This window comes from Ceratosolen solmsi, unplaced genomic scaffold, assembly GCF_000503995.2.
Source record: "Ceratosolen solmsi marchali unplaced genomic scaffold, CerSol_1.0 scaffold53, whole genome shotgun sequence".
Classification (NCBI taxonomy): Eukaryota; Metazoa; Arthropoda; class Insecta; order Hymenoptera; family Agaonidae; genus Ceratosolen; species Ceratosolen solmsi.
Window position 1 is genome coordinate 941,686 of NW_011948441.1, and position 23,373 is coordinate 965,058.

The following is a 23,373-nucleotide window of genomic DNA, read 5'->3' on the forward strand; positions in this document are numbered from 1 at the left end:
GATGTTTTTACTTTTTCCTATAATATTCCTGGTTTACTAATTTATAAGATTAAATTATGTACTGATTTCAAAGTTTTCCACTTGAATAACTTATGTCTTTTTGACAATAAATCATTGTTTAATCATTTGATCATTTGACTAATCATTGTCTAATATATTATTTGGATAATTGTATTATTCCAATTAATCATTCATTGTTTACATTCAAGCGCATAATAAAATTGGCAATACTCGATTCGTTTCTCTTTTTGAGGATTTATAATTATAATGAAATATGCCCATATTAATGGTATTAAATTACGTCTACATCAATGCTTCGAGGATATGCGACGCTCATTTGTGCGAGTTTATTGCACTATACCAGCCAAAATATTCGTCGAGATAAGAGAGGTGAGACAACTTATCTTACATAATACTCCATAAATATAATAAATATATTTTTAATATTGTTCATCGTTGTTCAGAAAATAATAAAAAAACTCTTATTTCATTGCATTAACCAATAACTTAAAATTTAATAATATACAATAAATGTAAATTCATTCATATTTTCAATTTTTCTTGTATTATTATAAATTATTATTACTCTTCTTCTTCTTCTTCTTCTTCTTCTTCTTCTTATTCTTACTATTATTGTTTTTATCATCGTCATCATCATCATTATTCGCTTCAGTGATTTTTAATTTAATACTTTAGGACAGAGCAACATTCAGTATTTGGTTAGTTGAAATTTTCTCGTTAAGCATACCATTTCGAAAATTATCGACTTTGATTAAAATCTAATTAAATATCTGAATGATTGCCTCTATTATACATTTAAATGAGAATACATGAAAGATTTCATATGATATTAAATATACGTTTCAATAAGGATATAAAAATATTCTTTTGAAAAAGATATTTAAAAATAAATTATAGCCATATTATACGCTATAAAATTGATTGCAATAACTTTTGAATAATTTTATTTGAAACTTTAAGAAAGAAAGTAGTGCAGGGGATATTTTTATATAGTTATTTATTTGCTATTTATTATTCATTAAATTAATAATTGAGCTATTAATGCTTTCAATTTTATGAAATGAATACATATTTAATAAAATTCGAAATGGTATAAATAGGTTCAGCACCGGATTTCCGGTAATAACACAGAGACCTATTTTGAAAGTTGCTCGGTAATCCATTGATTGTAATAGGCAATGTTGGTATAAACTCCTGGCTTGTTAGGACGAGCGCATCCATATCCCATTGATATGATACCAACTTGTCTGCCATTGACGACTAGAGGACCGCCGGAGTCACCCTGGCAAGCGTCAGTGCCGCCATGTAAATTGCCTGCGCATATCTCACCCAAGGTTATTGGACCAATTGGTGGACGTGTATAAATTCTACTACAAACTTCTCTACTGATGATCTGTATATTGGTAGCTTTCAGTGCATTTGATGGCCTTGAGCTTTCTGAGGTAAGGCCCCAACCGGTGACAACGGCCATTGTCCCCGGTGACGGTTCACCGTTCACGGGAGCTAATCTGATTGAATAAAAAGATAAGAATTACCAATCAAATGTAATTATATTTATTTATTTATAAACGATACTTGTTTATATAATATAACGATCCGAATAGAATGTGGCGTTTGGTTATTTTTTACAATACATTAATTTATGAGCATTTAAATAATATTAGTTTAATCGCATTTTACTAATTAATAATATTAGCGACATAATTAAAAGAAATGAAAAATTTCGAAAATGTATTTCATTTTTAAATTCAAAATTTTGTTCTACTATTATATTTATTATTGTTCGTTGTATTCAAAGATATTAATGTAACATGTACAATTATGCTAATAATTGTCTGGCACCTAATTCAATTTGAATATCCATCCTATTTAATCAAAGTATTTAAAATTGCTTTCTAGTAAAGAAAGCAGCATATATAAGTTCAGAGATCGAAAGGATTTAATTGAAATCATTATATTCGCATACTTACGGAATTGGTCGTGCTACTGCACTAAATATGATGGCCTCGGTTACACGTATTACAGCCAAGTCGCTATCTCTGCTTGAACCAAAGACAGCGTAATGTGCGATGTGATGCACGGATCCTCGCTGAGACAAGAGGGACGTCCCGGTGTGGACTGTCAAGGGTCCTCGGGCTCTTAGCATACAGTGAGCAGCGGATAACACATGAAACTCTGTTAATATGCTAGCACCACACCATAAATATCCATGATTATTTTCCAATCTTGCTTGATAAGGATACCGTGTGATGTCGACTGGACCACCGCCTACGATGTTGCTGAAGTTATCCGCTGATATGAAACAAAAATAATTTGATTTTCTTTCATTAATTTCGAATTTATTATGCATATTAATCAAACCCTGGCTAACCTATTCATTTCATTGTACTTACTGACTATGCATTAATAAATAAATAAAAACTGATTTATGAATATAAAGTCAAAATTTTTATATTAATTGAATTAATATATATATACATAAATAATAAGTACATATTTATAATATAAAATCAATTTAGAATTATTCAGTAGGTGGTTAATAATTTCTTACGCTAATTATAAGATTATTTTTACAAACCAAGTTAGGGCATCAACAATAGAAACCCGTTACCAAAATAAAAATGTTTTCATTACATTAAAGTTATAGAATAAAATTTTATATACACTATTCAAGTATGTTCTTTATATATTTTATATATATTTCATAAATATTATAATTATTTGTTGTTACAATATAATTTTTTTTAAATTTTTTGTTTAATTGGGAAATTATTTAATTTATCAACAAAATTTATGAAAAAATAATATAATCTTTATAATTTTAAACAAAGGTTAAAAAAAAGGATAAATTCAAAATTTTTAATTTTTTTAACTTCGAAATTAGTAATTAATTTGTTCTAGTGCCATACAAAAATCTGTTTAAATACACCGAGATAGTTTATAAATAACTATATTTCTACAAACGTGTTTCCATATAATAAAGCCACACATGATTTTTTTCTATTTTGTTACCATCTGAAATTATAATACTTATTTTTCAATGTTTATTTCATTACTTGCAATTAGTGGTTGATAGTAATTAGTTTATTCCATAGTCATGTTTTCCTAATATTTTGAAAACAATTATTAAAATATGCACTTACAGTTAAATTATTTTATTCTACTACTACTACTATATGGTACTTTACCACTCAGAATAGAGTATTCTATTTACCGTATCATATAAGATATATAAAATGTATATATATCTTTATACATTACTATATTTAATGTTTTTTCAGTAATAAGTTACTTATAAGATTTAATTATTGGATAATTTATGAAATTATTTTTGCTAAAATTGTTAAAATTGAATTTTCGTTGAATTTATATAAATTAGAAAATAAGCAAACTGAAGTGTGACATTAAATTGAAAATATTAATTGTTTTTATTAATTTTTTTTCGTACATATGAAACTACATGAAATGCAAAAATGCATTTCCACAGTTACATTTTCATAAAATATTACCACATATAATTATAATATTATAAAAAAATTAGTATGTTTTAAAATTTTTAATTTTAACATAATTTTAACATTTAAAACTATTCATGTATCTTAACATTGTAAGTTCGATTAAATTTTTATAATTATCAGTTTACATTACTATAATAAATTTTTAAATCATACCAGCACCAATCTTAATCAAGATTGTTAATAATAAGAAGTAAAACATCTTCGATTAACAGATTTTTTGTACAGTCGTATAATTTTCATAATCTTAATTTTATATACTCATAAACTATATTTTATCTTTGTATATTCAATTAAGTATTAATTACGAATGGTTTTAAATGCATGATTATATGAACTTAGCTAATCAAACAGTAATCTTCTTTTATTTACAGTAAGGCTTATCAATAGATACCAAAATTTAATTTAAAAAGTTGTGTTTTAAATATTTTTTATGTTAATATATTTATTTTAACTAATCTACTATTAACTATAATATCTATTTTAAACTGTAATATTCAATGTATAGTACTGAAGTATGCTACGTTATAATTGAGCTAAAATAATAATTATCTTAACGTATATTTTTAATCGAATTAACTTATATTCAACTTATTTTAATTTAATTTGGAACATGAAGTGTAATTTGGATATACATATATATAGATCTTAAGAGATTACATCAATAAAAATAATTTATAACAATATATTCATAAAAAATATGCAATTCGCTTTGCTCCCTATTTATATGAAATTGTAAATGTACTATGTACAGTTCTATTATTATTAAATATTATTATTATTATTATTATTATATTGTCATGATTAATAATTAAAAAAACAGTTGGTTTTATTAAGTATTAAGTATAATTTTATTAAATAATAAGATATATGTAAAAAGTATACTACATAGTGGATAGTGGAAAATTAGTTGTTCATTTGAACAGTTCTGTGTTTATGTTTCAAGAAATAAAATTAAGTATAATTTTTATTAAGGAATTCTTGTTATGGTATTTTCAAAATACTAGTATTTAATATAAAATAAATATATAAATAATTATTAAAACATCTTAATAATTTTATTGAATTAGAATACATTTAATATTAAATGACGAAATTATTGCTTTCAATTAAAAATTTAGTATTTATATATTTGAACGAATGCTAATTGAATTTATTAAAATGTTCCTTAAGATACGTGTACTTAAAAAAATTTTTAAAAGGTTAATTTTCTACTAATTAAGCTAATATTACTACAGAATTATCAATTATCAATAATCGAATTATCAATAATCATTATAAATATACACACACACACACACACACACACACACACACACACACACACACACACACACACACACACACACACACACAAAATATTAATAATTAATTAATGACTTATATTTAGAATAATGATTTAATTTACAAATTTATAACTTTGTTTTATGTTTATTTTATGGTATATTTTGTTGATATATATATTTGTTATATATATCTTGTTGAATTGAAAAAATTGAAAAAATTATTTAATATTTACTATTTTTCTGATATTTTCAATAAATGATTTTATTTTTTTAGGTTATGCTTTCACATGAATTATGATTTTTTTTATTTATATTATGCTATATTTTATTATATAGTATAGATATAGTATATAGATACATTCTATTATGCTTTTGTGCTTTATTCTAGGAACAGCGTTGGCAGTAACAATTGAATAATTTTATGTTTTTAATTCATTTTAATCATTTTCATATTTCATGTATAATCAATATTTTCAATTAACATGAAAATTCTTATATAATCCAAACAAATTATTGTAAAGTATCAATTTAAATATTATAAATAAGGCTTTTATTTAATAATTATTTCACAGTTATAATCACACGAATTTTTTATAATTTTTAAACTTTAAGACAAATAATTGACCAAAATTTGGATATTATATATTACAATACCTGAATATTTAAAATTTTAATTAATTTATATAATTTTAAAAGAGAAAATTGTAACCTATTAAGTTTGTCTTCAAATTCACGTTTTTATTAATATTTTTACGAAGTGTAATTACAAGCTGGATAATCATAATTATAATTATAATGGTTTCTTAGTTCAGGAAACTGCGTATGTTCTAGATGTACATTAGCTAAAAGTGTTCTACCAAGTTCGTGCTTAATAAACTACAATTTTTTATATCTATGAAATAAAATCCAATGACTTCATAGCTTATAGCTCCTTTAATCATTTATTTATGACTCTTTATAATTGGTTTTGATAACATAGTTTAGCTATTGACATTTCATTATACATATTTTATTCTATATTTATAAGATATGACTGCAATATTAATGTAATATATAAATTCTGTATAATAAAGGAAACAGTATAATTCATTAAAAATTGCAAATACCAATTAATTTGAAAACTAATAAATCAATTATTCTTTAATACAGATATAATTATGTTAATTTGCTTATTTCCTAAGGCAATGCTTATAGTACTAATATAAATTAAATTGTTTTTTTACATTGTTTTTCTCCTATGAATATTATTTATCGTTTATTCGATTATTACAATTTATAAATATTATTACAATATATAAATATTTATTACTCCGTCAAATTACTTTTATTTTAACAGAAATATGTATAAGAAAAACATATTTTATATTTTATGTCTATAAAATATATTTTTATATTATTTTATAAAAAATAATTCATTTTTATATACTTTAGAAATTCATTTTAAAAATAATGGTTAATTAATAATATTTTTAAATTTGAATTGTTTCTATTAATTTAACTAATAATTTCATTAACATTTATTTTATTAATTATTAATTACAGAAAATATTTATAATTAATTTTGTTTTTCACCATATATTTCAATTACTCTAATTTCATCAATAGTTTTTATTTCTTAAATATTTATATAATTTAAATTGGCATTTAATGAAATACTTTTATTTTTAATTTTATGATAAATAGTTATATGATCAATATATAAATATGTATAATCTTGTAAGGAAATTCAACGTACAATTTAGTCTTTAAATTAATCAGTTATATTTTCTAAAATAATTATTTACATTAAATGAAAAAGGCAAATTAATTTTCATTTAATATTATACTTAATATAATTTTTAATCTAATCACATTCAAAGTATATATCTTGCAAATTAGTTACAGATTTAAAAGATTAATAGTATTTTTCCATTCAGTTTTAAATAATGGAGTGAAAATTAATACAATTACTTTTGTAAAATATTAATACTATAATTATTTTTAAAATAATATTTTTTGCTATAAAACAATATTTTAAAAAAATTAAGGCGAATCTGATTATTTTATGCAAATTCAGAAATGTATAATCATTATGTATATAAATTTAATGAAATATATATAATATACAATTGTGTATAAGATAATTAGAAAAATCTTTTCAGTATTTATTTGTCAGTATTTACATACTTAAATTACAATAACTAAATAGTATTAGTACAAATTTATCAAAGTACTGTTCTTGTGTCAATTCTAAATATTATTACTAGTATTATTGGTAGCGTCAAATGATTTGGATAAAAATGTGATCTAAAAATTATATAAAATCTTTAATTTATTTTCAATAATTTATATTATATTTGTTATGATAAGAACAATAAATTTATATGCATTAACTATGATTTTTAAAAGTAAATAAGTATATAAATGATTTATTAGATTAATCTTAAACAATTATTTAACATATCCAGATATCTTGGTAATAATATATTTAATTATACATTAGACTAAAAGTTACATTATGTTTTTCAATTCTTTATTTTAAAATATTTTTAAATAATTTTTTTTATTTTGATATATATATTAAGTTTAATAGTAATTAATTGATCTCGAATTCATAAATATCAAAGAATAACTTTTTTCTTATTTTTAATAAAAAAATATAAAAAGTTAAATATAAAAAATTATTTTTGAAATATATAAATTTTTTTATAATATCTAGTCACTATATAAACTTAACTATAATATAAATATACAGTGTTTATAGTGCGAATAAATAAGTTTACTTTATATGTTAATTTAAGTAAACACATGGATAATATTAAATATAATATATAATGTCCATATACTTATAGAATTAGTTATTATAAATTTCTACTTTAAAATGTTGTGTCGAATAAACATATGATTCATCTTTATCATGTAATATTTTATTATATTTACAATAATATAAAATGATATCATCTACTTTTCTATAAATTAATATATTTTATTATTAATTATAAAAAGTATGAAAAATTTTATCTGTCGCCAACAGATTTCATAGATTAGATAAATTTTTCAAGTATGAAATTTCAATCATCATTACGAGGGGAAATTAATACAATTATTTATTCGAAGCTTTCCACAATATGAAAGTTATATACTTAGATATTAAATCATTTAACAAACTATAATAAAAACATAAATTATTATTTAACTTTATAATTATGACACTATAAGTAATTCAACTTTAATCAACCAGTTATTCAGATAAAGTAATTTTTTGTATAAAACGTTAATCATCAAATTAGAAATTTTAAATTATAACATAACCTTATCAGTCATGTACTTTCAACTATTTACGGCAGTTTTATTCATTAATAATGGTATTGTAATTTACTAATAAAAATATTCTTCTCTTAAATTTAATTTTAAAACATTCAACTATTAGTCAATATACAATGTTTACAGTTGCTGGTTAAATATTATAATTCATTATTAAGCTCATTATGCAAATTATTGGGATAATTATATTATTTATGTATTTATATTTTTTAAGAACTTCTTTTTAGAATATATGAAATATATTTTCATATAATTTTATATGAAACCTTAAATAAAAGTATTTTTTAAATATGTCATGATTAAGATCTGAAACCAATAAAAGTAAGAGATATTTAATACATTTATGAAAATACTTGATTTATTCAGAAAAATATAATTCTAAATACATGTAAATTATTTAAGTAGGTAAAATATTTTTAATCGAATATTAGATATAACATTTTTAGTACTATTATAAATTTAAAAAAATATTAATACTGCAAATAGAAATTTACATTTTATATTAATCATAAGTTTTCCTGAGTCTTGAATCTTCAATTTAACTACTTTTAGTTAAATTATTATGATTATTATGACTATTATGATTATTGTAATTATAATGATATTGAATGATTATACATATTATACATATTATACATATTATATTATACATTAGAACTTTTTTTTAATTTTGAAGTTTTAATTTAAGAAAGGTTATTGATAAATAGCTAAAGTACAATTAGAGTTTTATTATCATATAAATTGACGAATATTAAGCATAATATTATTTTTTCATTACACAGTATTTTCGGCAGACGTTGTTAAATTGGAAGACGAGAATATCGTTGGAGGGATCGATGCTAAAATTGAAGATTACAAATATCAAGTAGTTGTATTGCACTTGATGAAAATTTGGTGCGGCGGTAGCATAATAACAAAGAAGGATGTTCTCACTGCAGGACATTGCGTTCGTCTTTCTTACAGGCCTTTGAGCATCCGCGCTGGAAGTTCCTTTTGGTTTAAGGGTGGAAGTTTGCATGAAGTCAGCTCTAACTTTACATATGGACAATTTCAAAGTACTGATATTGGTATTTTGCGTCTCAGGCAGCCATTTGTTTTTGATAATACGCGCCAACCGATACCGTGAGTATAAAAAATTAGACATTAGACATTCCATTATTATAATAAATTAAAGGAGGTTTTAAAATAAATGCAGGTTTTTAGATATTCTCTATATATCTCTCTCGATATATATATATATATATATATATATATATCTATATATCTATATAGTTATATATCGATATATCTATATATCTATATAAATATATGTAATACATATGCTGTATATATTTTTTGATCTATTAATAAACTATATTCTATTTGAATTAATTTTTGACATAGTTCGGTAAACATGGAGTTTAATCCATTATTAATTTTCATACAATTATTTCATATAATACAATTCGAGCATTATCAATAATAACTTTACAAATATGCAATAAATATTTTTATTCAAAATTACGGATTTCACAAAGAATTTAGTTAATTTAAGCATCATTGGCTTCATTATTGATATTATTTTTACAAAAATAATTGGATCAGAATGTCGGTCCTATTTTGCTAATTTACAATACTTATTTTATTAGACTGGCAAATCCTAAGACAGTGCTAAAACCAGGATCATTAGCGGTTGTAAGTGGTTGGGGTACTAATGATTTGCACGAATATCCTGATCAGTTGCAAATCGTGAAGGTGCCACTTGTTGACAAGAACATTTGTAAGAAAGTTTTTATCGGTACAAGCATTGGAAATGTAACCGATAGTCAATTGTGCGCGGGCATAACAAGTAAAGACTCGTGCCAAGGCGACTCAGGCAGTCCCCTTGTTTACAATGGTGTGCAAATTGGAATTGTCTCCAAGGGTATCGGATGCGGCTTGGCCAAATACCCCGGTATTTATTCCGACGTCAGCTATTTCTATGATTGGATTATGAGTACGATATCAGCGGATAAAGAATAAATAAGTTATCATTTCGAATCATTAAATAAGTATTAGGTATTATCATTTTCATTACTTATGTGTCATTTATTTCTTGATATATCTATAAACTTATTAAGCTCATTAGTTAACAAAAATAATCGATTCCTTTCCAATTGATTTCTTTATTTAATAAATATTTTACTCTAATATAAAATATGATTTTAATAATTTTTTTTTTAATGGCTGTAAAACTAAGTTATACAGTCATAACAAAAAATTTTTATTTTTATACGTTAATGAAAATATAGTATTAAATAATTGAACACTAAGTAATAATAGAAAATTAAAAATATTATCTTTTAGATGCAAGTATTGATTGTTTAGTAAGAATATTTTCACCTCTCAGATAAATTTAATATTGTAAATTATTTGATATTGCCTCATATAATTGATTATATTTAATATTATAATAGTGTTATAAAATTACAATAATAATAGAATTTAAAAAGAAGTGTTTAAAACAATTATACATACGAATTTATTTTTAAATAATATATAATACGCATGAACAAATATTTATTTTATTCTCCTGCCTGCGTCATATAATGGTTCATATATTAAAGAAATTAAATCCAAAATTTTCTTTGAAGCTTGTATTGACAGAAAATTTAAATTTTTCTTAATTAAAAATAAATGGATGTATAAATGATAATCACTTTAAAATTTAAATCCATAATTTTTATTTATTTGTTCTTTTAGATATTTTATCTATATTTATATCTAATCGTTTTACATATTAATTTGTACACAAGAATTATAACAATTGAGTGCTGTAAAAATATTAAAAATTTTCATAAAGTATGTGGTACTTACTAATGTTTTATTATTTAGGATTTCGCTAATATATGGAGTAATATCTAAACTATTTTTTTACTCCGTTATTTTTTGATGATCGAATAGTTTACAACATTAAAATTTGTAATTTCCGTTTTATAAGTAATCTTAGATTAAAAATCATAGATTAAATAATCATAGATTGAACGTCATATCAATCACAAATTTCTATGTACACATGCTTCGCGCACACACGCGCACGCTGCCACATCTATCACGAGTAATAATTCGTCTTAAGGAACAGCATAAGCTTTTTTATGAATTAAACAAATTTAAAAAAAAAAATATAATTTACCTCGACATTTTTCAAATATAGAATATTGTTTTGTTCTGCATCATATGTATACTAATTAATATATTATATCTTTAAAGCATATTTTTATGGTTATTCTATATTATATTATTTTTATATATTGGAACGAATTTGAATAAAATAAAGATTATTTAAAATTTTTACCGATTATACGAACATCTATATTTCTAAAGTTTTGTAAGAATTGTATTTACTAAGTTGATTCTATATACATACATATATAATATACATAATGGGCGTAATTATAAAACTGTTATATAAAGAATGCTACTATTACAATATAATTGTAATATAAATGAATGATATATAAATGATACTATTACAATATACAATAAATATCTTTGAAGATTAATTACGTTGAATATTGTATTTATACATATAATAAATTTACAAAAATTTGTGCATAAGTTATATATCTGGTCACCATTTCATCGATCAAAGTATTTTCTATGATGAATTTTTTTACATTATTATAGTTCATGTATTGTCCATATTTTCACTCAACATTTAATTTGATTTAAATAAATTTTTTCTATATATTTAGTACAACATTAATAAAAATTTGAATATATGAATCAATAATGTAATAACTCTTAGATAATTGTAAGAATTTATGTATTGATGTAATTGATATTTCAATTTTAGATAATCGCGTCATTATTTTAACGGATGTAAATAATAATTAAGTAATTTATATTCAAAATATTGAATTACTTTGTAATACTTACTTATGATAATTTTTAATAAAATTACTTCTGTACTAAACGAGAAAAATTAATTATTTAAATAGGATATATGCATTTATATAATATTTTATAAAATTTATTATTGAAATAATAATGATGATTTTAATTCTATTTAGACGTCTTTAAATAAAAATAATTAAAACAAAAAAACAGAGAATTTTGGAGTTGCATTATTGTTTCATTATACACTGTTAGTAGCGCAATAGTAGCGAATCTGTTATATATTTGCACTATTAACACTTAATATTAATATTTTGTTTGGGGCCTACTTTAGAGATATTGATCAGTATTGAAATAGAAGAATGCTTGTGAATTTAAACACATTACGACATAGTCTTATTATAATTCAAAGAATCATTAATTCACAGCAAAGATCTTTTTGATATCTATATTAAAATTACATTTGTACATCTTTTAATAAATTAGTAAGTTGCAAACCTAATAAATATAAAATTAGCCATATTATATGTAATATAATTAAATGTGTAGATACAACCTTGGTGCGTATGTGTAAACACGAATGTATATAATTGATAGTACATTTTATCTCTCTGTAAATAAATTAAAAATTAAGTTTTTAAACCTATTTTTCTATATATCTTAAAAGTATCAATACATTAACCAGAAGTAATTTCATATGATCAGATATTAATTATGCAGCCAGTGATTGAGATTTTGTAGATATCTTAATTCGATAATATATAAATAAAATAATATTTATGAAGGCGATGGTAAAAACCTCATACATGTGTAATAGTTGTAAAATTCAGCTGTTTATTGGTTTTATACAATAACAAAATTCGAAATAATATCCTTGAGCGATAGATATGGACTATATTTTTATAAATAAGAAACAGAATAAATTACAAATCATATCAACAAACAAATATTATAAAATTAGGTAACTATTTGAGTCAAGGTTATAGGTTGTAAAGTGATTATAATTATATTCATTTTTATTATACGATTTAGAAATATATGTTTATTTTTAGTTCATAGTAATTGCCAGTAGACAAAAAAATATTTATGCGTATACGTATCAAATTTTTCAGTATACAGAAGAATAAAATAAAATATCTAACTATACTTTGAATTTTAAAAGAAATATATAAGTTTATTTAACAATAAAATATATTTAAAAATATAATATAAAAAATTTATATATATATATATATATATATATATATAGATAGATATAGTATGTAATCGTTATTTCATATTATATTATTATCATCATAATTTCTTCGATTTCGGTATAATACACATAACGATACAAATGTACTATAAACCTAATGATGTTAATGTATTATAATTAGAATACTGTAAAACTTGAAGAAAATACGATGAAATTGAAGATTAATTGAATAAAATTTATTAATTATAATGTATACAGTCATATCAGTGGCATTAGATATACCATTTTCGGAAGCTTTTTCGGAATTATTTAGATTATAGAACTATCTGACAAGATTTATTAAATAGTTTATTACTGATAGCATCGATGAATCAATAATATATCTATGAAAAATTGTTTCAATCGTTTGACTTGTTCAAATATAAATACATTCAATCAAAATTAAAAAATTGAATAAAGCCCGTTTTTTTTGCTACGGAATAAAATAAGTTCACACATTTTCAGTAGAGTAGGTAATTAAACAATACTTTAATTTAATTGAATTTAATAATTAACATTGGTCTTGTTTGTCAGCATAAATAATACTCGATACTGTTTGCAACATGTTTATATGTTTTTATTATTTTGAATTATTAATCTGAATTGTTACGAAATTAGTTTTGATGTAAGATTAAAACGAATTATATTCTTATGACTACATTTTTTAAAGTTGATTAGCATCTAATAATTGATTATCGTGTGTACCTTATAGAAATTTTGATATTATTAGGAAAATTGAATTGAATAAACTAAATGGTATAAAATATAAAATAATATTGACGAGAAACATTTTTTTAAAAGCATTTGTGTCAATATTGGAATTCATGAAAAGTATAAATATCAATTAAAATTAACAAAATTGATTTCAAAATACCCTCGCTAAATTTAAATAGTTTATCTTTTATATACAAATGTATTGGAATATTCCTAGAACCATAACAATTTTTTATCTATAATCAATTCATTATCTGTATTGAGTAAATCATTATAATTTAAAACTTTGCTTTGTGTACTTTAACTGGATATTATTAAATATTAAGTTGTTTATTAATTTAATCAAGCCTTGAATTATAATTCTATGTGTTTATCAGAATTTACTTAAAATTGAAAGTCAATCTTATAAAGATAAAGTTAATTCCTTCGAATATATAACGTTCAACATAAAAAAAAGTTTTATACAGTAAAATCGATTGATAAAAAAATGTTTTATTTAATAATATTGATCGAATTCATATTAATTATGAAAGGTAAGTTAAATATTTCAATCCTTGAGTACGTTATATTTATTTTTATATTTATATTGTCGTACAAGAATTGGAATTTCCGATTTGTAAAGATCAAATGAGTAGTGTAACGTGATTTAATAAATAATATATAAACTAATAAATAGTTATATATTAAATTATTTAATTAATTGTTAATATCATTTTTTATTTATGTCCCCACTTACTTTTTTAATTATTTATCTAAACGAATTAAATCTATTATATAATAATGAATTAACTTTTCATCTATTTCGATACATAATTTTGAGTTCCTAAAATACAACTTTTACTTAAAATACATAAATAATAAAAGTAATTATTAATGAACTTCAGTAATAAAAAAATAATAATATACTAAATATATTTGCTTCAGAAAATGTTACAAGTATGAGGAAATATAAAGTTCTTTACAAGCAAAGCGAACATTTCAATGTTGTAATTATTTGTAGCAATATTTTTTTTTATTTATATTTATAAATATTTATGTTAATTAATCGATTTATAAGTGCGGATAATTTCTCATAAGAAAATAATTGTTATTTCAAATTTATGTATAAATAAAATATATGTAATAGTTCCTTCTTACCACTGACTGACAGGTAATCGGTATTATAAACTAAAATATAATGATATAACAAATATTAATTTTTCAGTAAGTAATAGTAAATTAATGTAACAATATTATAGATTTATTATTCCATTAAAATATATCATTCTAACATAAATATTCCATATAGAAGTATTTATTGAATTTTTAGGTGATAATAAGACGAAGTTCATAATAAATTACAATCTCTGCATTAATTAAAAATAAAGCTTAGTTGTTAGTACATTAATTTATTTTCAAGAAGTTTTAAGATGTAAAATAATAAAATCTATATAAATGATTTAGAAGGATTTTATTTCTTGCAAAAAAATCTGTTAATTCTGAAAATTGTATGCATTATAAGGTATATTAAGGTATTTAGACAGATATATTAGGTAGATAATTGTCAGAATTAAAAAAAAATTTGTGGAAACAATAAAATTCTTTTTCTGTACTATAATGAAATAATTTTTTTAAAAATATTGTACGGATATTTTAAAAGAATAAAAAAGAAGTAATTTGCATTCTTCAAGAATTATTTTATATTCTTCAGTTATAAAACACTTTTATAGAATTCAAATACAATATTTTCGATACTTGTATTATAACTTAATATCATTATTCATTAATTTTTATTTTCATAAACATTGTGCACTGAATACTGAAAACTGGAAGAATTAGATAAATTTAAATTTCATATTATGCGATTAATGAAATTCATATAGAATTGTGTATTTACAACATTTATAGATATCAATACGTTCAATTAGAATTGTTTGCTTTTTCACAGGCCAGTCTCTTAATAACAATTCATACGCGATGGTAAATATCGTAGGTGGCGACTCCGTCGATATTAAACATTTTCCATATCAGGTGGCCATTATAAAATTAGAAAAACTTTGGTGTAGTGGTAGTATAATATCCCAGGCATTCACTCTGACAGCAGCTCATTGTGTAATCTATGCATCTTCGCCTCTGACAATTCATGCCGGTACTACATTCTGGGCCAAACCTGGAAGTGTCCATCAGGTAGATCGTAATATCACTTATGGTTTCGAAAAATACACGGACGTAGCTATATTACACGTTATTGAACCATTTATTTTCGATGAAACACGCCGAGCGATTCCGTAAGTATTCCAAAGAATTCATTTCATTTGCAAATTTACAAAATTAACATAAAATATATTGTTACTTAAGTCTATTCAAATATGTATATAATTTGATATATATGAAAATTCCAATTGTCCCATTATGAAATCAAAACAAAATGAACAATTAGTTTTTCGTAAACATTTTGCAACATTATAAAGTAAATTATTTTAGTTTCATATAAAAATCTAATATTTTATTCAAACTTTAATTCAACATATATAACATATCTATCATTCATTATTTCAGTACATGTCCACTTCTATCTTTATATAAATATGTGTGTGCGCGCGCGCGTGTGTTTTTTTCATTGATCATTAGTCATTATACGTTTTGGCCAAATTTTCAAGCTTAAAATTATAATAAACATAATAATGGAACCTTTGTCTATAGATTATTTAAAATCGAGGATACAATAAAAGTTGGCACAATGGCGATAGTCAGCGGTTGGGGTATTACGGAAACCGGTGAATTATCCGATAACTTACGAGCTGTTGAAGTACCCATCGTCGATCGGCAAGCATGTAATATCTCCTATAGTGGGATAATAAGTGACAGTGAATTATGCGCAGGTTCCACTGGTAAGGATTCGTGTACGTACGACTCTGGTGGTCCATTGGTCATCGATGGACGTCAAGCTGGCATCGTTTCCATGGGCAGTGGATGCGGTGGACCCATTTATCGAGGGATTTATGCAGACATTGCTTTTTTTAGTGAATGGATAACGAGACAGTTATCCAATAAGTGACTAAAAGATCAGTGAATGATTATTTGTGAATATTGTATTATTACTTATGAAAATAATTTTACAAAGCATGACTTGCACATCTAACAGATGAATTATTTTTTATGGTCTCATTTAGGCTAATATTGATTGAATGATGACTGAAGTATGATAACGAAATGTCCTTTAATAACAATATAAGGAAGATACAATTGAAAGGATTGAAAGTAAAAACGAGTAAGCTACATATAATGTTGATACGGGTATTAATATATTTAAAAGTTCAAATATTTAACGAATGGAATTTATTGTTAAAGTGCGTTTTGATTTATTTGATCAATTCGTATATGAAATCTGAATGTGATGAACATATTGATAGTTCAATTTTTTCATATAATTATTGTTTACACGCCGATGAAAAAGATTTGTAATCATAAGTTTCCGAATTTGAAAAATATTAAATTTGAAATGAATTTTCTATAAAAAAAAATAATTTTATTTGATATATTATAATTATTGTTGTAAGTTATACTAAGTACTGCTTCATAAGCATCATTTTTCATAGTTCAAATATTCATATATATGTTTAAATTTTCTTCATTAAATAATTGTTAATTTTTTAAATAGTTTTATTAATTTTTTTTTACTTCTCACGAATAGATAAATGAGTATAAAATTTCATACCTTTATTACATGGTAACTTTTGAAAAATTTAAGTGTCGATACTTTATCATGTCATTGAGACTGTAAGCTGAACAAATATTTTTAAAAAATTTGTAGATAAATGAATATATTTATTATACTATACTTTTGTAATAGATAATATTGTTGAGTAAAAAAATAGTTTTACTACATTCATATTCGAAGTTGTTCATACAATTTTGGATTTGAAACAATTAATTTATGGTTAATTATATTAGTATGTATATCATGAAAAAATGCAAGTATTTTAATTTTTAATATATTTAATGTATAATATTATATTTAATCTATATATATATATATATATATATATATATTTAAGAAATAAAAATAAATATATGATATAATACAAATGTACTGATAGTAATGCAATAATAATAGTAATATAATCGGAGTGTAGTATTTTTTATTAATATTTCTTATAAATTGTGTAATTATAAGTTTTATCTAATATAACGATATATTATGACATTTACTTAAGTAAAATAAATCGATAAACATCTACAGGAAAATAATTTTTTTATTATTTGTGCATCCGTTACATTACTATCAATTTTGCGTTAAATGCTTAAAAGAATTTTAATAAGTTAAATATTTCATGCCATCTGAATGTTTATCAATTTAAGATATGAATAAGAGATATGAACAGTATTTTGTTTTTATAAAATAAATTAGCCATTTCTAAAGCATTCTACTTCTATGTATTATAGTCTATTTAATTGGTATGATTACTTACATTAACTATAAAAGCATTAACTCTAAGTGCTACATGATGAACGATTATTTGCTGTAATATTAATTATAAAATTTGTCAAATCAAATCTAAGTAATTTGTGATAAAAGATATAAGTTTTCAACATTAATTCTTCATTTTTGACTAACGTTTACAAAAAATTTGAGGAGTGTATTATAATACTATGTTATGCGCTAATAAGATATTACTATCAGAAATTCAATAAAAAATGTTGGTCAATAAATTAGTTCATGGATTCAATTTATTGAGAGAAGAAATTCAGTCACCTTAAATCGATTTAACATTTTAATATCGTTGATTAAAAACTAACTTATTACTATACCTCGTAAATACCATAATGATGTGAAACTGTACCTAAACACAAAATGAATAATCAATATTAACTTATATATATATACTCAATATTATTATAATAAATAGAACACTAAAATAATTATGTGTTAAAATTTTCAAACATTGTTTAAGACGAAAAAAGGTAATATTATCAAGAAAGCTAGTTATTATAAATACAACTCAACATGATATACGACACTAATATAACTGTAATAAAAATTTTGTCATAGCGGAGAAATTTTATGATAATGGAGAAAAGTCAACATTATTAAACATACTTTATCTAGACATTATTTGTAAATAAGATATTGATATGATTTGATGAAATTTGTTCAAATGAAGAATTATAGTTTAGTCTACATATTGTTGACTGTAAAATAGGAATATCTTATTTAAGAATAAAGTGAATATAAAATCTAACAAGTTTGATAATTTTAAGAAAATTTGAAATTCTTAATTTGATTTTTGTATATTAATTTTATGATAATAAAATAAATGAATAAATAATGATATAAAAATTTTATAACGTTATTTTAAAATAATATTTATTATTATAAAATCTTTGAATATAATGTTTATCTAAAAAGTGTAAACTAATTAACTTATTAATCATGTCAGTTTATTAACCTTCTAGAGTATAAAACTTTTGAATTATTCTCATAAGTTTCATAAAGAATCTGTAATTTATCTGAGATGCAGCGATTACAATATATTCCTACAGCTATTGCAATATCTTTGCTTATTGCTAATGGTAAGGCATCAAAATTTCTAAATATTATAAAATGTAGCTTAAAGATATAATTTTGAAAATATTTTGGTTATCTTTAATTTATATTTATTTATCTTTAATTTATTTTAAATTTGTTAGAATAATAACTGAATATTTGTTCATTAATGTTGTATATAATTTAATCGTCATATATTACTCTCAATAATTGAACATGTAAACGAATTTTTATAATAAAGTTTCTGCATAAAATGAAAATTAAGAATTTGTATTAATATTTAAAAAGTGAAAATATTTCTATTGTGATAATTAAATGTATATGCATATAAGAATTTTCGAGTGTTTGTAGACCAGTACTTAGCATACCAGAAGATTTAGTAATATTATTAAAGTTTGTAGAGTGCAAAATCTAAATAAACACAATTATATAATAGCAATATAGTAATAATATTTATAATTTCGTAGCATATTCTACTGATACTAATGCGATAACAAATATCGTGGGTGGACATAATATTCAGATCGACGTTGTTCCACATCAAGTTGCAATAGTATTGCGTGAAAAGCTTTTGTGTGGTGGCAGTATATTGACAAAAAAATATGTTCTCAGTGCTGCACACTGTGTATTGGAGACGCTGGACATCTCTTTAATTATTCATGCGGGTACTTCCTTTTGGGCCAAACCTGGAAGTATTCATCATGTTGAATCCAGTACCACTTATGGCGCTTCAGAAAACGTTGACGTAGCCGTTTTACGTGTTACTGAGCCTTTTGTTTTTGATAAGAAACGCCAACCAATCAGGTAGATATTCCAAAATCTTCATTATTTTATTGCAAAAGTATGAACTTCCTTTTTACCGAAATATCGTAACTGCTGTATAATTTGAACTTTAATTGTATAATTTGAGTACTTAGTATATTAACAGTAAGCTGAATAAAATATTTGAATAAGTAATTAAAATTTCAATATTAAATTGCAACATTTTAACATTTAGCAAGATTTAATTTCAATAATATTATTTAATAATTATGATTTACAGTTAATCTTTAAAGCTATTAAAGATAAATGAATAATATATTATGTAAAAGAAATAAATTTTGATTATTTATTTGTACAGGCTTTCTCCATCTGGTGGTGTGATAAAACCTTTTACAATCGCGACCGTTGTCGGTTGGGGTTCAACTGAAAAGTTCGAAGTTTCGGATGTCTTATTGGCTGTTGATGTACCAATTATTGATAGAAGATTATGTAATATTTCCTATCACGGTAACATAGCTATAAGTGAAATATGTGCGGGTAGTACTCACAAGGATTCTTGCCGAGGTGATTCTGGAGGTCCTTTGCTTGTGAAAGGAATTCAAATTGGTATAATATCCACGGGTATAGGTTGTGGATTAACAGCATTTCCTGGCATTTATGCCGATGTATCCTATTTTCATGATTGGATAATGCAACAAATTTATCCATAAAATGTAAATATTCTTAATCTAAATGTGACTTCTATTTCATCACATTACGAATATTTTTAATCATATTATTCAATCAATATTATACGATAGAATTTCTATATCATGGTAAAAGTAAAAAAAATACATCTATATATATAGACATCATATTGGTAATATAATAAAGAAAGATAAGTATTTTTTAAACGCACTCATACGTGCGCGCTTACATACATGTTGTATTGATTTAGGTAACTCTGAATATTAAAAATTAATTACTTCGTAAGGAGTAAATGATGTAATCATAATATATATTTCTGCTACCGAAATATCTAATATTCAACCTTGAATACAATTATTTTGTATATTCCTTAATTGTAACATTAATGTTAATAATATACAAATGCATATTTAATATCAGAAATTTGTAATAAAATCAAATTATTATCGACAGTAAGGTTAAAATATATATACTCTTTATGATTTACATAGATAATACATATAATAAATTTATTATTTTTTCTATGTAACTAATGCAACTAATACATATTTTTAATTAATTAATTTAATTAATTAATTTATTTAATGTAAATAATTCTATTTACACATGAAATATTAAATTTTAAGTAAAAATTTTTTTATTTGATCTTAAAAAAGTATTTCGTCATAAGAACTGTAGTTTAATATTTGTGAACTTAAATATGTAAATATGTATGTTATACTAATTGTTTTTAATTAATGAGCTGTCATTCACCCAGGTAAAAAGAATTCGAAATATAAAAACTAAACTTTATAATTTATAATAAAATTAATAATATGAACGGATAAAAAGTTAATAAATGTTTTAAAATAAATTTAAATAATTTTATATTTTTCAGGTTGGATTATACTTCAAGTACTCTAATTATTAGCATCCCAAAATTTTGCACTACGTTAGTATGGTCCGAAAATTATATTTCTCATAATATTAGATAAACACTCAAATTATATTTAGTTATTTATGATAAAATCGAAAGGTAGAAATATAAATGCATAGTAAATCACGGCAATATTTATTATGTCTAATGTCATTAATTTAATCCGAAAATCTACAAGAAAATTGGATAACAATAAGAAAAAATTAATCCTATATAAATATGGTAATTGCTGCTTGTTAATAATTTTTTTGTTTTATATTAAATTGTTTTTAATCACTCTTGTTTGATATTAAAAAAAAATAAAAAATGAAAAATAATTCTTTATTTTATTCAATATATTGAAAATATATATAACAAAAATGATATTATGTATAATTAATATACATATTTTATATTTATATAAGATTAATATATAATATTAATGGTAACTAACGGACGTTATAAAACATTCTTTAATTTTTATTCATTTAAATTTTGTTACTGATTATTTTATTTTGGATATTCAAGATAAAAAAATGATGTATAAATGTAGGCAAACTGTTGGTAGTTGTATATAAAAATTATACAAATAAATATTGTTATTTTTATTAAATATTTTAGTGGTTTTCAAACAGATACAATTTTTCATGATCTTATCATGAATATATTATAAAAAAAATATTATTTTATAATTATAAATGGTCATAGATATACTAGGAAATGTGTAGTAAGTTTTATGTACTTTCAAAGATTTTAGTTATAATTTAAATAACTGTTTATTATTATTTTTTAAATTCACTAATTACCGTTTACATATTTATTTAGTAAAATCAAAGATTTTTATATTAATTTTACAATAATAAATTTTATATATATATATATATATATATAAATTTTTTATTTTCGCGCAATTAAGACAACTAAAAATTGAGAAAGAATAATAAAAATATATATAGAGAAAATGAATAAAGTACATTAAAAAATATAAGAAATAGAATATAAAAAAGTATGATGTTACTAAATTGATATTATGCCAAAAGGTAAAATATTTATATTATTTCTAAGAGTGATTTATTTGTTTATGATAGAAATGAAAATTTCTCACAATTATTTCATTAAATTATGCTTGATATTAAAAATAGATCCTATTCAAATTTTAATTAAAAAAATATGTTTTTCACATAGATATTGTACACATAGTTAATTAATTATACACATAGTTATCACATAGTTAATATAGTTTTTGCCATGTGTTACAGAAAGAACTGACAAGTTTATATATTTCTACTCTATTTGTCATCGCTCAAAAATATAACAAATAAAAAATTATATTTTTTAATTAGAATTAAGTATGAAATTTTAAGTTAAAAGTAATTAATAATAATCAACTTGTAATTACGAAGTAAGAAAAAGTTTTATTTCATTATGCAGCTGAATAAGATAAATTTTTTAACTTAGTGTATATGAGAAAATATTTTTGTTTAGACATTTCAAATATACTTTTAAATTTATATATTGATATAATAAATTTTTAACAGAAGCATGCATTTGAATAACACATAGATAATATAAAA

General features: G+C 22.1%; 4 protein-coding genes across 4 annotated transcripts; 3 read left to right on the forward strand and 1 right to left on the reverse strand.

The window, feature by feature from the left end:
• Nucleotides 1-1,064: 1,064 nt before the first annotated feature.
• On the reverse strand, nucleotides 1,065-2,320 carry LOC105365734 (trypsin-1-like; the record flags this gene model as incomplete). The annotated part of the gene is made up of 2 exons (XM_011503967.1): nucleotides 1,065-1,529; nucleotides 1,992-2,320. Coding segments are annotated over 2 exons (702 nt in total), but the record flags the coding sequence as incomplete, so codon positions are not given.
• Nucleotides 2,321-4,149: 1,829 nt separating this feature from the next.
• LOC105365735 (trypsin epsilon-like) lies at nucleotides 4,150-10,244 on the forward strand. Its single transcript, XM_011503969.1, has 3 exons — nucleotides 4,150-4,156; nucleotides 8,908-9,247; nucleotides 9,754-10,244. Exons 1-3 carry the CDS (start codon nucleotides 4,150-4,152, stop codon nucleotides 10,124-10,126), a joined length of 720 nt encoding a protein of 239 aa, XP_011502271.1. The 3' UTR covers nucleotides 10,127-10,244.
• Nucleotides 10,245-15,858: 5,614 nt separating this feature from the next.
• LOC105365736 (trypsin epsilon-like) lies at nucleotides 15,859-20,975 on the forward strand. Its single transcript, XM_011503970.1, has 4 exons — nucleotides 15,859-16,195; nucleotides 16,611-16,961; nucleotides 20,068-20,259; nucleotides 20,576-20,975. The coding sequence occupies exons 1-4, from the start codon at nucleotides 15,885-15,887 to the stop codon at nucleotides 20,925-20,927; spliced, it is 1,206 nt and encodes a 401-aa protein (XP_011502272.1). The 5' UTR covers nucleotides 15,859-15,884; the 3' UTR covers nucleotides 20,928-20,975.
• Nucleotides 19,349-20,263, forward strand: LOC105365678 (trypsin-5-like). The gene is made up of 2 exons (XM_011503905.1): nucleotides 19,349-19,481; nucleotides 19,923-20,263. The coding sequence occupies exons 1-2, from the start codon at nucleotides 19,424-19,426 to the stop codon at nucleotides 20,261-20,263; spliced, it is 399 nt and encodes a 132-aa protein (XP_011502207.1). The 5' UTR covers nucleotides 19,349-19,423.
• Nucleotides 20,976-23,373: the final 2,398 nt, after the last annotated feature.

What these genes read in the sequence shown, in the direction of transcription:
- LOC105365736 (XM_011503970.1), top strand. Translation starts at nt 15,885, where the DNA reads ATGGTAAATATCGTAGGTGGCGACTCCGTCGATATTAAACATTTTCCA. An exon ending in GAAACACGCCGAGCGATTCC is followed by an intron (nt 16,196 to 16,610) that starts GTAAGTATTCCA and finishes CTTTGTCTATAG; the next exon opens with ATTATTTAAAATCGAGGATA. An exon ending in ACGAGACAGTTATCCAATAA is followed by an intron (nt 16,962 to 20,067) that starts GTGACTAAAAGA and finishes ATATGTTCTCAG; the next exon opens with TGCTGCACACTGTGTATTGG.
- LOC105365678 (XM_011503905.1), top strand. Translation starts at nt 19,424, where the DNA reads ATGCAGCGATTACAATATATTCCTACAGCTATTGCAATATCTTTGCTT. An exon ending in ATCTTTGCTTATTGCTAATG is followed by an intron (nt 19,482 to 19,922) that starts GTAAGGCATCAA and finishes ATAATTTCGTAG; the next exon opens with CATATTCTACTGATACTAAT.
- LOC105365735 (XM_011503969.1), top strand. An exon ending in AATACGCGCCAACCGATACC is followed by an intron (nt 9,248 to 9,753) that starts GTGAGTATAAAA and finishes TTATTTTATTAG; the next exon opens with ACTGGCAAATCCTAAGACAG.